This window comes from Mugil cephalus, chromosome 4 (assembly GCF_022458985.1).
Source record: "Mugil cephalus isolate CIBA_MC_2020 chromosome 4, CIBA_Mcephalus_1.1, whole genome shotgun sequence".
In the NCBI taxonomy this organism is placed as follows: domain Eukaryota; kingdom Metazoa; phylum Chordata; class Actinopteri; order Mugiliformes; family Mugilidae; genus Mugil; species Mugil cephalus.
Window position 1 is genome coordinate 11,911,332 of NC_061773.1, and position 14,955 is coordinate 11,926,286.

Here is a 14,955-nt window from a genome sequence, read left to right on the forward strand (position 1 = left end):
TTAAATTGGTACATTCCAGCCTAATAGGGTGAACATGTCATGGCAGCAACTGCAGCAACTCATGAAATGTTTGGCTAAATGTTCAAATGAGCCACATCATCTACACATTCAGATCATGGAATTGTTTTGCGCTGATAAAAATTGTGTTCATTGCGTGGATGTTTCTTGGAAGAATCCACAAAAGAAGATCCCAGGTCAGGGAGAGTTAGGGTGTAACAGTCTGTCAGCAACAGGTCTGAATGTGCAGTGACAGCTTGCACCCGTGCAACAGGTCTGCCAGAAATAACAGACTCACAAGGGAGTTTTGTGCATCTAGTACTAGTGCTATGCAACTCATGTTTTCACGTACACCAGGGGTCCGGATTAACTGCTACGTGACACAAACCTATGTGAAACGTAACTGGTTTTGTGTGAGCGTTCCATTGAGAGCTTCTTGACGACTTTGTTGACACAAATCCAGGTGACTGTAAGGTAAGACAAAAAGAGGACGTGAAAGAAAGGATGTAGTGGAAAAATTACAGCCCGTTTTTCTTAATGATTACTCAACAGTGACTGTGTATTCGGTGACTAAAGCTGTCACACTATCAGAGATGAAATATAAATGAATTGACAATTGTAAAGCAGTGTAGTGACTCACGTTTGATTTGCAGCGAAGTCTTGGCTCATAGCGGGGAAAGTACACAAGATCATAAAAACAACTTTGACAGAACTAGTATCAGCTATAATAAATATTATTTCCACAGTTTTTTACTATGTGGCATTTCTCACACACTGTAGTATCTCGTGTACACTGTAGATAACACATCGTGTTTAAGCATTCATAAATACACAGGATAAGATGTTACAATCCCTTGTGCCACGATCTGAGGTAAAACACATTTAGAAGCCCAGGCCGACTGAAAAGCCAACCAGCAGGCTACCAGTCAGCAACCAACAAGACACCAGCTAACTACTCTAGCCAACAGCAGCAGGTAGGAAGTGATGGGACATGCGACTACACTTCAACCAACACTTCTCCCTCTGTCTAAGAACGAAAGTAGAACACTAAAAGCCACCAGCTAACTAGCCTAGCCAACAGCAGGTAAGAAGTGATGGGACGTGACTACACTTTCAAGGATCATGATTTTTAGGTTGACCTACTTCACTTTAAGATGTCGGACCAGTTTCACCAGTTCCTTAGTAACTCACTTAATCTCCTTGACAAGTCTAAACTTAGGGAATTAACAGGACTTAAGAATTGAAAAACAAAATCTGCATTTTGCTTTTTTAATTTAAAATGTGTCTTAACTGCAGGTCAGAATGTAAACCAACCCGGCACAAAGCCTCCACTGTTGAGATGACAACTAATTCTGAAAAACAGCACAAATCCTCTTTTGAAAATGAGCAGTGGCTAACTCTATTTGTTAACTGTATTTGGTTCACTGCTTATGCCTTCATGTCTGTGCAATTATGTGGTTCCCGATATCTGACCAACAACACAACAAAGTGACCTCAGTCTGGACTGCAGCTATTTTTAACAGACAGCAAAACAGCTTTAATCACTGATCCCCAGACAATACATTTCTGGGACAAATGTAACCTGATAACCTTTGGGAATAATTACATATGCACAGTGATGAAAGACAAAAATGCATTGCATTTTGTGTAAACCTTTTACATTTTTATTGCTTTTTAAACACAGAGAAGGCAGATTAATCAAAGAGTCCAAAGCCCATGTCTTCGTCTGACTCCTCTGATTCTTCTTTCTTCTCTTCCTTTTTCTCTTCCGCTGGAAATGAGAATAAAGACAACAGTCAATGCTAGCAACAGCGGTAACCACCACAATCGACTTAACTGATGCCAGCTGGCACTTCGAGCCAATACAATGGAAGTATACACACCAGCAGCAGGCGCAGCCCCAGCTCCAGCGGCACCAGCAGCAGCGGCAGGTGCCGCCACAGCACCACCTGCTGGTACGGAGGCTAACTTAGAGAGGCCTGTGGGGAAAAGGGCAGACATGCTATTTTTAGATTACTTCCATGCAGAACATCTTGCACTCTTAAATTGTATTCACTGAAGTTCCTGTACCTGAGTTCATGACTTCATTGATGTCTTTTCCATTCAGCTCGCTAATGACCTGCAGAGATACAACACAGCGGCTTCAGAGGGGGAGAGTCAAGAGGTTTTGGAATTCTACAGTAACACAGTTACTAAGCAGTATACCTTATTTAAGCGTTCGTCATCTGCCTCAATTCCTACGCTGCCCAAGATGGCCTTGATGTCCTTTGCCGAGGGGCTGGTGTTTCCACCGAGCACAGCTAGGAGGTAAGCGGCCACGTAACGCATTCTGTAGAGGAGACAGAAAATGACAGGTGAACAATCTGTATGTGAAGTTATGCAACACTGATGTCAACTCTGTCAAACAACAGAAAGCCTCAACAAGGAAGCTTTAATATGTTCAATACTTTTTGTTGCAATTCAATACTTTTTGTATATATGCCAATACTTGTATATTGTTTATTATATCTTTTATCTTATTATTTATCTTTTACACAGTCCACTCTTAATTTTTGTTATTTTTCTGCCTCGTATGTGTGCTGTTGCAATCCGAAATTTCCCCATTGTGGGACAAATAAAGGTTTTCTAATTCAGATTGAAAATGTAATTGAAAATGAAATATATTTTCAGTTAAACCTGCATGGGTTTTTTCTGCCTCTACCAGAAAAATAGTAAATACTATGGTTTAGAGCAACAGAACACGATTAATTCATGAGAACAAATGAATCGGTATTCGTCTCTGGTTGATTGGATTGGCAGTCGTGATATGTCAACTCGGGCTCTGGATCATGATGGGACGCAGTCTCCATCGCTTCTACCCTTAACATTCTCTTTTACATAAATCTGAGAAAGCACTTTTTGTTTTAACCAGGTGTTTTAACAACCAGCTGCCTTAAACGTGGGACTACATGTGATGCATTTCTAACACAAGTAGCATGGCGCCCGGTGTTTGTTGACTGTCCTCCATTTCTGACAGAACACGACGGCCCTTGACAACACATGTATGGCTCATTAAAAGCAACCGTCGGGTATGTGACATGTTACATGCGCGACGAGAATAAAAGGGAACCAATAAAATCTTTATTACGTTACAGAAATGTTGACTTACTTTTAAGTCTAAACAGACACGAAACGTCGGTCACGCCAGAAAAACCGGAAGAGAAAGAGGGGCGGTACCGGAAGTCGTATGTGCTTAAGTGCGTCGATTTGATTGGTCCGACTGGATAAGTGACAAGTCCGTCTGTGTTCCAGCTGCACATGAACGTAACCTGCTCATTTGATCCAGTTATTTACTGCCACTTCACGTACAACATTAAAATTACAACAACCTTATTTTAGTTGATAAAATATGTTTTTAATTATGATTGTGAGTAATTTTTTCATGATAGATGATGATCAGATGTATTACCAGTATTAGGTGCTATAAGTAATGAAATACCAGTACTGATTAGATATACAGTATTATGGAATTCTTACTATCTTCTTTCTGCATGATTCTTTACATAGTGCTTAATTGTTGTAGCAGTATTAATGTCCACTGTTTGTATACCAAATCATAAACCACAACCATGGATGTAAAGTAGGTATGCAGGACCTGATTTGAGGAGGAAAGTTGTCAGGAGTCATCTGAAAATAAATTGCTTTAAATTTGCCATTGAAATAGCATTGACTACAAACGCTACTAATTGTCTGGGATGATTATAGCTGCTCTCCTTTATGTATTTTAACAATTAACACTGAAATCAACTGTCAAATACTTAATTCTGCAATTTAATATAAATAAATAAATAAATAAAAATGCAACAACAGCAGTGTGATACTGTGGGACAGGGCAACAAGACAAAATTTATTTCCATTGATTCAAAATAAGAAATCAGAAATAATGCAATTATCATCACATTGTCTGTAGTTTAGTAACAAATGGATTCTTTGCTGAGGATTTGTTTTATACCACATGTGCCTGAAACGTTGAAGCACTCTCTTTGAGCCACCTACAATTCAGCCAGCTCCTCCTGTCTCTCCTGTGTGAAGAGCCAGGTAAACAGAAGGACAACTGAATCTGACACAAACTCTGCAATCTGCTTCACGTTTGTCACATACCACACTTTATAGGCACACTCTCCCAGTAACATGAGGGCAAAAATGACAAGGAACCCGAGGAACATGCGGTCCATATAGTAGTTTCTCTTTTCGCTGGAGGTCCACTGTTCCCACGGCAGCGCACGGCGAGCTTCGCTGTGTTTGCTGAAACGTATCAAGACTTGTTGTTCGTCCTCAGTTTCTTCCTCTGGAGCCTCCAGGTCTTGGCTGCCCTCTGCTTCGTCAGCGTCAGCCATCTTACAGCGCTGCGAATATGTTTCCTTAGGCTGTCTGAGGGCATTATAAAAACAAGATATCAGACTTATAAAAGTAAATTAGTGTTTTACAGAAGCCCCATAAAACTTCTTCTTACCTTAGGGAAGATTATTCTTTTGATTGCACAGAAATTGGGAAATTTTTGTCTCTGCATTTAGATCATCCTAACACTCCTTGAGCATTTGTTAGGCCGCTGACCACAAGAGTGTTAGGTGCAGAGCCTGTAAATGCCAAGTTGGTTGTGCGGTAGCTACCTCACTAAGACGAGGGCTTGGGATTAGACCACACTCAGCAGTTTCAAATCCCTCAGTGAGGATGAAGGTGACAGATGGTAATACACGTATTGATGTGTTTGTGATTAAGGGACAAACGGAGATAGAGGGTGAAGGTTTCATGCGTTCATAAATTAATTTGAACTCACTGGAGCTCACTGTAAGTATTTAGAGGGGACTTAAATGTGTCCAGTGACAAATCATGAAAAGGAGTTTGTTTTAAATCTTATCAGATCATTTTTATGTATTAAATACTAAGTGTATGTTGCGTAAGTGAAATGAAGCACGAGACCATTTGATGACAAAGCAGAACTGATGTAGCTCTGGCAGAGACCTTAGCTTTAGAGTTGTAATAAATCACGTCAGCATAATGCTTCGTGGGTAATTTTCTCAAATGCTTCTGAGCCTTTTTACTATTCTGCCAGAGCTTTTAAAAAATGGCTTAAACTAGCTGAATTAGATGAGCTGCCTCCATCCTATGATAAAATTGTTTTCAGGGAACTGCTTTAACAATGCCAGAGTGAATGTTGCCAGAATGAAAACGTACTTTATTATCTACTGATATTACTCAAATGAATCTTCTTCTGACTCTCCTGCTTTTCTCCATGCATGTATTTGTCTTTTAATACTTCGTATTAAATCTAATTTGGACTTGTAATTTCCCATCTGCCAACTGCTTTTGCCGACACCGAAAAATCTTTTTCTATCTCTGACGTTTCCTCCAGCACTCTTTGAGCATTTCATTTATGTTTTTGAGCAAATATCTAATGCTAATGTTGTCATGTCAAAGACTGCCATGATAGCTTTGGTAAACAGTGTACCTTCTTAGCATGTTAGCGCTGTCGGTTATTACGGGTTCGCATTTAGCTCAGCACACTCACAGACCAGGGTTTCACTTCTTCAAGAGATCTGTGCAGAGCTTCTGTTAGAATCTGTGCAAAGGATCTTGTGGGCATTTATACTCACACGCTGATATGTCACCACAGTTCATGAAGTCAGATAGTGTTGACTTGTGTGAACTTTTAACACTGGCGATTGGAGGTGAGCAGTTCATGTTGGAGTTGAATAATTATTGAACAGTTTAATTTAACTGGAGTGTCTGCAAAACAAAAGAAGACATCTGAATAGATGGTGTGCAGGAGACAGAAGGAGGAAGAATTTTCCAAACTTGTGTGATCACTGAGAGATGTGGACGAGGGAATGCATTTTGGACCAGTTGGGCTGTATTTCTGGGGAGGTGCACACTAGGAGCCTCGGCATTCATATGTAGATCTAACACAGAAGCGTAAACCTAGCTTAAGGTGTCTTTAAAATGGAACTTGTTAATGCAAATTAGAACTGTCAAATACCATGTGGGGACGACAGCCAGTGTTTTATTCTGGTGAAATGAACAACAAGCTTTTTGAACGTGAGATGTTTGTTGCACTGATGTTGCCAAATACATAGACAATTCAACATGAATCAATTAAATGAGAATAGAATGATGCACGTTGAGTGATGGATGGTATTATTTTAATCCCATAATTGTAGGCTCATTTTAATCAAGATCTGACTCAACGGAATGGGAATGGGTCGGAGATACACAAGTCCTGGAATTCATTGAAGAGTTTTGCGGTGTCTTCTCAAGGGTTGATTGATGCGCTCCCTCTCGAGGCCGTGAACAATGGAAAACTGCAGTCTTTTTTTTTTTTTTTTTTTACATGTCTACACCCACTTTCTCAGTCACACACGGAGTGCTGACTGGATATGGCGTGGGCTCTGCGGGTTTACATAACATGCAACGGCGAGTGATTTGGATCAGCGTCACACGGAAACGTTTTATCCTGAATGCATAAACCATCGGGTTGAGGGCTGAGTTCACATGGGACATGAAAATCCCTATATACAAGGCAATCTTGGGTATTTCGCACTCGCAGAAAAACTGGATGGAGTTCATGATGTGTATTGGCAGCCAGCACACAGCAAAGAGGAAGACCACTAAGGCCAATGATTTGGCGAGCTTCAGCTCCTTCCGGTAATACCTTTCCCCATCACAAGTGGCCTCAGCTCGGCGGTTAAGCTGCCGTCGGATCACCCTAAAAATCTCCAAATACAGAGTGATCATTATGATCAGAGGTACGACCACCCAGCCGAAGAAATTAAAGTACACCATGTAGTCCATCCTTATGACAGTGGTGAACTTGCAGATGATCTCACTGGAGCTGCTGAGGTTTGCCTGGGCATCGCGGTTATTCCAGCCAATCATCGGAACGAGTCCCGAGAGGAAAGAAAGGATCCAACACAGACAAACTGCCACGTACGCTCTCCCCTGGGTCACCACAGTGTTGTACCTGAGCAGCGTAAGTAGAAAAGAAATGACAGGTTTTCAATCAGCCTTAATGCACACAGGAGTACTATTGCATATCTTTAAACAAATGCCAATCAAATATTTTTTCTCAAGTGCTTGCTTAAGACATCAGGATCCAGCTGATAAACAAAAAGTAGCATATGGGCGACTGCCAAATCCCCCTAACAAACTGCACTCCTGTCCATTATTTAGGTAGACAGGGAACGTTTTCATTTGCTTAAAAGCTTTTGATGTCCAGCCCATTGATTTACATTAAACCAGGCATTGATATATGATGGTACTATATACTAGACATCAACGCTGGTAACCTCCTTCTCCTCTGAACTGACTCTGTGAGGATAAATGCATGCTTTAAGCTCACTGACGCTGAAGACAATAAAAAAACGGGGACATGAGTGCAATGCCCATAAATATGCCTTCCTAATGGTATTATCAGTAAATGGAAGGGTTTCACCATTTGATGTTCAGTTCAGTGACTGTTACCAACGCGGTGGTTCAGCAAACAATGCAAACAAAGAAACGGATGCCTGCCGCACAGTGCAGTGTCACACATATTTGGTGCAGGCCAGATGTCGTTTTAGGCTGGTGGAATTGCACTTACACTTTGTCACACAGCATATTTCCGCATGATTTTATCAATAAAGCTGCAATGAGCTGGGACACGCAATTAGAAGAATGATGCTGACACCCACATCCTATTGCTCTGTCTAATGAATATTTTATCATTCTTACCGTAAACAGATCATTAATCACTTTATTATTGCTGCAATCTTTCCTACCACCACTGACACATCATCTAACACCTCTTCGACCACATATCTGTACCCTTCCTTTTATCCGTTTAAAAATTAGTTTTGTTTTTTTTGTTTTTTGTTTTTTTGTTTTTTTGAAAACAAAAAAAAAAAAAAAAGCCAAGTACTTCCTCACCTGGTGGGAATCTTGATTCTGAGATATCTGTCGATGGCTATAGCCAGCAGGGAAAGGATTGAGGTCTGGGTGATGATCAGCAGCAGGCAGGAGAGGAAGAGGCAGGTGTAGAACTGAGTTTCCATTTCCAGACTGATGATGATAGCCAGAGGTATGACCAGAACTCCCACGACGATGTCAGCCACGGCCAGAGACACGATGAAGGAGAAGGTGGTGTTTCGGAGGCTCCGGTTCACGCACACCACCAGCACCACCAGTACATTCCCCGTCACGGACGCCAGGGCTATAGCTGTCTCTATGGAAATGTACACCATGTCCACATGTCCTCGAGCCTGGATGCCAGGAAACGAAGACATTTTCGCTCTTCACGGATCTCACTTACCTTCACTGGATTCAAATTAAAAATTGCCTGTTGAAACTTTTTCACTGTTCTTTCCAGTTAAAGCACCTCCCATTATCTGTGCTCTCTAGCTCAGACAAGTTTGTCACATTTACACAGTGAGTTTCCCACACAAAGGCACGCTGAACAAATAATCCTCAGCATGTTACTGGAGCTCCACACAGGTCTGGGTACCAGTGCACCACCTCTTCTACATCCTTGCTCTCCTGCTCCCTCTTACTTACCCACTCACTGTTCTATAAACACGAGTCGTAAAATCAAGGGGAGGGACTTTAATATCTGCAGCACCCTGCAGCAAGTGTTCTGCTCTCATTAAGTGTGTATGTGTGTTTGCGGTTTTTGAGAGGATCTGCGGTTTGTAATAACTGGCAGGAAGCATTTTGATAAGGGAGCTAAATGTTACAAGATGGACATGCATTAGAGCAGATTAAATCTAATTACAAGTTTATCCATTTTACAATCCGCCAAGTGAGAGGATGAAAGTGTAGTGTTTGGCATATAGTTTACATTTCAATGGTGCAATGTGGTGCTCAGGATATGTATACGCAAGCTTCAGGTGGCTTTATGAAGATGGCCTCTTTCCAACAACATTACCTCACTTTTGAGACTGAAATGTTCCGACTCCCCTGTGGACAATAGGGCTCCAAGAAGCCACAAAGGCGGGCGATCGGATGGCCTGTCTCGTAACTGCCAATGCTGTTTTATTGACAGTGATACGTTCACCTGAAACAGTTGCAAAACTTCTAAATGCTGGTTGAAGATGAGGACGCCGCAAGACGATAAGAGAGCAGCAGAAGCGACCAGATAAACTCGTACATGCGTCTGATAAAGCGTACCCGCGGAATATGTACAGAATGCAAATAAGACTACATGTTACTTGGTCATGGATGATACATGGGTGACTGGTAATAGATAAAATGCGACAGATTAAATAATAAGCACCTTTATTGTTTTAATGCATTAAAGAGGTTCTTATTTAAACAAGTAATACACATATTTCCTGTTTCATATTTTAATTCATTTGTATCAGTTTTATTTTATATTTTTTTAACAATGACTGCAGCAGACATCAGTTCAGTTACTTCCAAAAACTTAATTTAATTGTCCACTCTGGGATGAAGAGACTTTGGCAGCGAGTAGCACTGAGTAAGCAATCACCAAGATGGTCTTTAGTTGCTTAAGGAAGCAGATTCAGTATCTGCCTGCGAATACATTCAGCTCGATCACTTCAGCTATAGGGGGCAATGACTCTGGCTGTCGTTTTGGGACGTTGCCTACACTCTCTAGCTTTGGCGCATGTATTAGCGTGTTCATGTATTAGCGTGTTCATGAGCAGACAGTGAATATGTTTTATTAGTGTCATCTCAGTGGCAGTCTACATGCATTGTCACTGAAAAACAAAAAAAAAAACATCAACACATTGCTGCCGTATGTACTGAACCACTTTATTAAAGCGTTTCTTTACATTACAACCATTACAGTTTATTCGTTGCAGCATCGTTGCTTCTATTTTTCTCCTAAGGATCAATCCAGTAATGCAAAATGCGGTTCTTTAATACTCACTGTAACATGACTATTTGCTTAAATTACTTTCTTTCGTACCATGAATTATTAATTTTTGAAATCTGCACACACATTACCATGTTTGCCGAATGTTTATTTCGGCATAAGGGCTTACAATATGTAACACCTCCCCACCACCACCATCAAACTAAACAAACAAACAAGCAGTAAATTAATTAAATCTGTTCTGGTGGTTGAACATAACACTTCTTACATTACTTTTCGCTCCTAACTTCTCTCTCTTATATTCCTTCATCACACACCATAATTTATTCTAAAGAGCAGTAATGAATTTGATTATGGTCTTCCAGGGATCCGCTTGTGCATGTGCGCCCAGCATTACATGACAGCACTGCTTCTATTACCGGTTCCAGTTAACAAAATTATTACGTCCTCGGAGAGCATCTCATTTTAATGTAGTGCTTTTTTCACCCTGTCACAATGATTCTGTTGCTCTGTCCCTGTACGGGTTCATCAGTCGACCTCAAGAGTTTTCCAAAAGGGAGTGAGTATTTTGCTGAATGAAGAGTAACCAGATTACTATGAGATTACTATGATGTGTTGCTGTCGGATTGTTGTTTTGTTGGTTAACTCAGTGATACGTGGTTGAGACTAACCCATTAAGGCCCTGCTGTGATATGACGGTATTATCCATCTTTTTGAGAGAAAATTATTCTCACTCTCATTTTTATTACCAAATCAAAATCTTTTTGACTTGCCAGTAAAAAAATAGCATGGGTTTGCCAAATAACAGCTTGTTAAATGTAACATACTGTATATGTGTATATACATCTATATATACATATACATATATATATATATACATATACATATACACACACACACACATATATATATATATATATATATATACATATACATATATATATGTATATCATGTGTGACATGCAGAGATGAGGAAGTTCTTCACGATGATTCATGTGTGGTTTAAGGAGAAAACTGACCACTTTCTATGTGGATATCCGGTCGGTGTTGATAGCGAAAGCTGATTTTCTGTTGAATTTCTGGGGACCTTTATGGGCTCAACCTCACACACAGTGCAGCTGCAGCCTCAGCATCTCTCCAGTGGATTGCTTCCTGCTCTCTCTGCCACAAGAGTGAAATACCCTGACAGTCTGTTCAGGGCGACACAGTTGTGAGGTTAGCGCTGATGCCTCACAGCAAGAAGGTTCTAGCTGCCTGGGGCCTTTCTGTGTGGAGTTTGTACGTACCCCTGCGTCTGCGTGGGTTCTCTCCGGGTACCAAGATTTCCTCTCGCTGGTGATTCTAAATTGACCGTAGGTGTGAGTGTGAATGATTGTCTGTCTTTCGGTGTTAGTCCTGGCGTCCTCTCCAGGGTGTACCCCGCCTCTCGTCCAGCTGGGAGCAGCTGGGATAGCCTCCAGCCCCCCCTCGACCCCCCAGAGTACAAGCAGTTACAGAAAATGAATGAATGACTGTCTGTTTAAGTTAGTCACTATACTGTCAAAAGTATCTTCATCCATAAATCCTGTGCTATCAAAAGACGCAAAAAGTTTTTTTCCATACCGTCGTCACGACTAGCTAATGCTATGCTAATAGCTTTGGCAAAACCTTCAGACTCTGTGTCCTCAGTTACTCACGCAACTTATGCAGATGATTTTTTTCAGAATGATGATTAAGTCTAACTGGAAAAAAGCCAGTGTTTGCATGAATAAAGTATCATGCGGTCCTATTTTTGGTAAATGCTGATTAAGTTGTTACATAATAGCATTTTTAGCAAAAACGACCTAGTTCCCAGTGGTTCTGCAAAATCATCATTGCAGTGTTTTTGTTTTTTGTTTTTTTGCCAGGCAAGCAACATCCCACACCCCATCATTCTTACAAAGGAAGCGAAATTGATGAGCCTGTAAACAAAAGGTTAAAATTGTTTTATTGGTGTCACTGGTCGCAAATACCTGTTGAGCAAATTTAACTTGTTCATGTCCCTAATGCACAAAACCCCAAAAAGGCATTATATTGCCAACATGTCCTTTACCCAGCACATGTTGTGTTGTAGCTTGAAAAAAAAATCTAAATCAGGCTTCAGGCCAGGCCACGTCAATAAGATTGAGGTAACAAAAGAGTAATACACACATTTGTGAGATTATATTTTCCGGAAGATAATTCTGCTTTGAATAAAAATGATCCCAGAGATACAGAGAGATAGGTGGGAAATTGGGTGTCCGGTAGCTTTGTGGAAACAGTCAAAGACATCCCTCACAGGAACGAAAAATTAATAACAGCTCAAAACTAGCATGTGCAGCAAAGGTTACTGTAAGCTGTCAAAGTGGTTTCCTAAAAATGAATGACACTTAATTTGGGTTTGCTGAACTCAAAATTATCTCATTGCCTCCCACCAGAAATCAGTTGCAACCTCCCTTCAGTTTGAAGGAAGTTTTTCATTGTGAAAACAAAGGCATTAAAAGTCGTACAAATATACGTAACATGCAACCAAAACCTCAAGCAAAGCTTTCTGGAAACATTACAGTGACAACACCAACACCTCAAAAAAAAAAAAAAGACTTCCTCAAAATCTTCACAAGAGTGTGATGAATGATAACAGCGCATGCACACTCGGGTTTCTGGTATAGTACACCCTTGACTTTTGAGTGTCAGCTGGATACGAACCGCAATGGATATGGAAACGATGTTCTACACAGTGGCAGAAGTGCTGATCGCTGTTAGCTGCTGTCTGGGTAACCTGCTGGTCATTTTGGCACTGTGGGTCAGTAAGAACATTAAGCAGCCTACCTTCTGCCTGATCGTGTCTCTGGCTGTAGCTGACTTTATGGTTGGTTGTGTGGCCATACCGATGGCTGTGGTGGTGGACGGACGGGTGCAGACTTCATTCAACACCTGTCTTTTCATCTGCTGTGTGGTCGTCCTCTTGACTCTGGTTTCAGTTCTGACTCTGCTGGCTATTGCAGTGGACCGTTTCCTCCGGGTGTATATTCCTCTAAGGTAAGAACTTTTATTGATTGTTGTGCAAATAAAATTATTAAAAATTATTACCAACTATTATTTTTAACTGTAGTTAGCATTCTGGTCAGATGCACAAATTATCTTACTCATAACAAATGATTTTCTTTGTAGGTACAAAAGGACTGTAACACAGAGACACTCTTTCCTTGTGGTAGCAGTATGTTGGCTTGTTGCAACACCACTGAGTTTTGCGCCCATGCTTGGATGGTACAACCACACAAACCTGTCTCAGTCCAATTCTACAATTGTCTGCCAGTTTGTCTCTGTGATCCCCATGTCTTACCTGGTTTACTTCAATTTTTTTCTCTGTACCTTGACACCTCTGTTAGTCATGACTGGGCTGTACAGTTATATATTCTGCAGCATTCGTGGAAACCTTCGAGAAAAACCAGGCAACAGAGCCCAAAACCAAAACCAGTCTCTGATGTACCTGAAGAAAGAGAAACAGCTGGCAGGATCTCTATGCCTGGTCTTGGTTCTGTTTGCCCTGTCCTGGCTCCCGCTCCACATAATGAACTGTATTGTGTACTTTGGCAGTCCGACTGATGTACCAGTTACAGCTTTCTATGTAGGCATTTTGCTTTCTCATGCTAACTCTGCCGTCAACCCAGTTGTGTATGCGTTCAAAATACAGAAGATCAGGGCTGGCTATCTGGATATTTGGAGACGGTGTAGTCCGTGCACAGCAGAAAAACAGAAATCTTCAACTATTCAGACAACAGACAGCTGTCCCAGCAGTAACGTTGTCATTGTGACAAACAATGACTGAAGGCAGATCTATGATGGTCTGAATAACCATTATAGTTAAACATGGTAAAACATGTCACATGTGAATATGTATTTAACTCCAAAAGCTACAATTTCTTTGAATCAGGTTGTATTGGTATGAGCACTGAATGAACTGTTACGTTCAGGACAGATGGTGAACATGCACGTGTTTCTGTGTCACAGAGAAAACGTAAAATCCCCACTTGTAACCAAAAGTTTTATTTTTACGCTGAAGTTTCACATCAGGGCTTTTGCTGTTCCAGTTCAGGTTCCAGTTCTTCATGTTCATTTCAGCAGCTTCCGCTCTGACTTTATTCCTTAAAAACATACATGGCAGTAAACAAACCAGGCCTGTGATGCTGAATGATTTATCTCGTATTACGATGAAACTGAGCGTCCTTGGAAAACCTACAGCTCTACAGTTCGCTCTGTTGCTGCGCTCCATTATATCTGCTGCCTGGTGTAACAGCCACACCACAAAAGCCAGTGAGTCAGCTCATCTCTGACTCGACAAACATGAAACCCATGTTGAAACTGTGTCTCAGTCCTTCACTAGTGCCATTAATAGATTTTTCATCTGTAAAGCACTTTTAGACAAACTTCTTTTTGCAGAACTGTGATTCATAATCTTTCGTAAAATAATGGAGATCAGAACGAGTTTGTTTTCTGCTGCAACCAGCGGTAAAAGTCTGCAGAAGGAACACATTTCTCAAGACAATGGTTTTGCAACTTTTTTATTTTTTCGTGCAATGTCACCTTTTTTGTAGCATTTGTGTTTTACTTGTATTATATTCTGTTTCATCATCCTGTAAATTATCATCATTATTTTTTGGTTAAACGTGATTTAATATGCATTTTGAGAGACTCAGTTGAAGTTTCTCACTGTTGTTTTTCTACTGTGTCATTCTATCTCTCATGTGCGTGTGAGCAAATGTGTGGTAAGATTTGACATTTTTTTTTCTTCTTCACAGCTATGTGCTGTGGGTTTTTTTCTTTATACACAACACATTTGTGTTACTGAAGTTTGAGTAAATTGTGTTTGATGTTTTATGCTGCCTTTTAGGCAGTATTGCTTGCAGCCTGCATTAAACAGTTTATGTAAATTTAAAAGCCACTATAATCCTCTGACGTGTGTTAAAAAACAGTTTCTGTCTGTCCTGTGCTAATGGACTGCACTTTCAAACATAAAATCTTTAAACAGTGTCTACTCTGACTGTGGTCTTCTTGTCAGCACTATCGAACTAATCTCTTCTCAGGCTTTTAATCAGATTGTATATATAATG

The 14,955-nt window shown here is 40.6% G+C and overlaps 3 protein-coding genes and 1 long non-coding RNA gene across 4 annotated transcripts; 1 reads left to right on the top strand and 3 right to left on the bottom strand.

Annotated features, from left to right (window-relative positions):
* Positions 1 to 1,638: 1,638 nt before the first annotated feature.
* Positions 1,639 to 3,288, bottom strand: rplp2 (ribosomal protein, large P2). Its single transcript, XM_047581885.1, has 5 exons — positions 3,146 to 3,288; positions 2,203 to 2,326; positions 2,068 to 2,116; positions 1,881 to 1,976; positions 1,639 to 1,768 (listed from the first exon to the last, which is right to left on the bottom strand). The coding sequence occupies exons 2-5, from the start codon at positions 2,323 to 2,325 to the stop codon at positions 1,692 to 1,694; spliced, it is 345 nt and encodes a 114-aa protein (XP_047437841.1). The 5' UTR covers position 2,326; positions 3,146 to 3,288; the 3' UTR covers positions 1,639 to 1,691.
* A 566-nt stretch (positions 3,289 to 3,854) lies between these two features.
* LOC125006129 lies at positions 3,855 to 5,630 on the bottom strand. The gene is made up of 2 exons (XR_007112538.1): positions 4,490 to 5,630; positions 3,855 to 4,407 (listed from the first exon to the last, which is right to left on the bottom strand). It is a non-coding gene; the product is annotated as an uncharacterized LOC125006129 (long non-coding RNA).
* Positions 5,631 to 5,890: 260 nt separating this feature from the next.
* Positions 5,891 to 8,545, bottom strand: LOC125006929 (adenosine receptor A1). The gene is made up of 2 exons (XM_047583447.1): positions 7,939 to 8,545; positions 5,891 to 6,994 (listed from the first exon to the last, which is right to left on the bottom strand). Exons 1-2 carry the CDS (start codon positions 8,292 to 8,294, stop codon positions 6,361 to 6,363), a joined length of 990 nt encoding a protein of 329 aa, XP_047439403.1. The 5' UTR covers positions 8,295 to 8,545; the 3' UTR covers positions 5,891 to 6,360.
* A 3,909-nt stretch (positions 8,546 to 12,454) lies between these two features.
* On the top strand, positions 12,455 to 14,875 carry LOC125007283 (adenosine receptor A1-like). The gene is made up of 2 exons (XM_047584004.1): positions 12,455 to 12,883; positions 13,016 to 14,875. The coding sequence occupies exons 1-2, from the start codon at positions 12,555 to 12,557 to the stop codon at positions 13,671 to 13,673; spliced, it is 987 nt and encodes a 328-aa protein (XP_047439960.1). The 5' UTR covers positions 12,455 to 12,554; the 3' UTR covers positions 13,674 to 14,875.
* The last annotated feature ends 80 nt before the right edge of the window (positions 14,876 to 14,955 follow it).

Coding starts and splice junctions, on each gene's coding strand:
- rplp2 (XM_047581885.1), bottom strand. CDS start 2,325: ATGCGTTACGTGGCCGCTTACCTCCTAGCTGTGCTCGGTGGAAACACC. Junction 2,117..2,202: donor ATGACGAACGCTTAAATAAG/GTATACTGCTTA, acceptor GTATCTCTGCAG/GTCATTAGCGAGCTGAATGG. Junction 1,769..1,880: donor TGGGGCTGCGCCTGCTGCTG/GTGTGTATACTT, acceptor TCTCATTTCCAG/CGGAAGAGAAAAAGGAAGAG.
- LOC125006929 (XM_047583447.1), bottom strand. CDS start 8,294: ATGTCTTCGTTTCCTGGCATCCAGGCTCGAGGACATGTGGACATGGTG. Junction 6,995..7,938: donor AGAATCAAGATTCCCACCAG/GTGAGGAAGTAC, acceptor TACGCTGCTCAG/GTACAACACTGTGGTGACCC.
- LOC125007283 (XM_047584004.1), top strand. CDS start 12,555: ATGGATATGGAAACGATGTTCTACACAGTGGCAGAAGTGCTGATCGCT. Junction 12,884..13,015: donor CGGGTGTATATTCCTCTAAG/GTAAGAACTTTT, acceptor TTTTCTTTGTAG/GTACAAAAGGACTGTAACAC.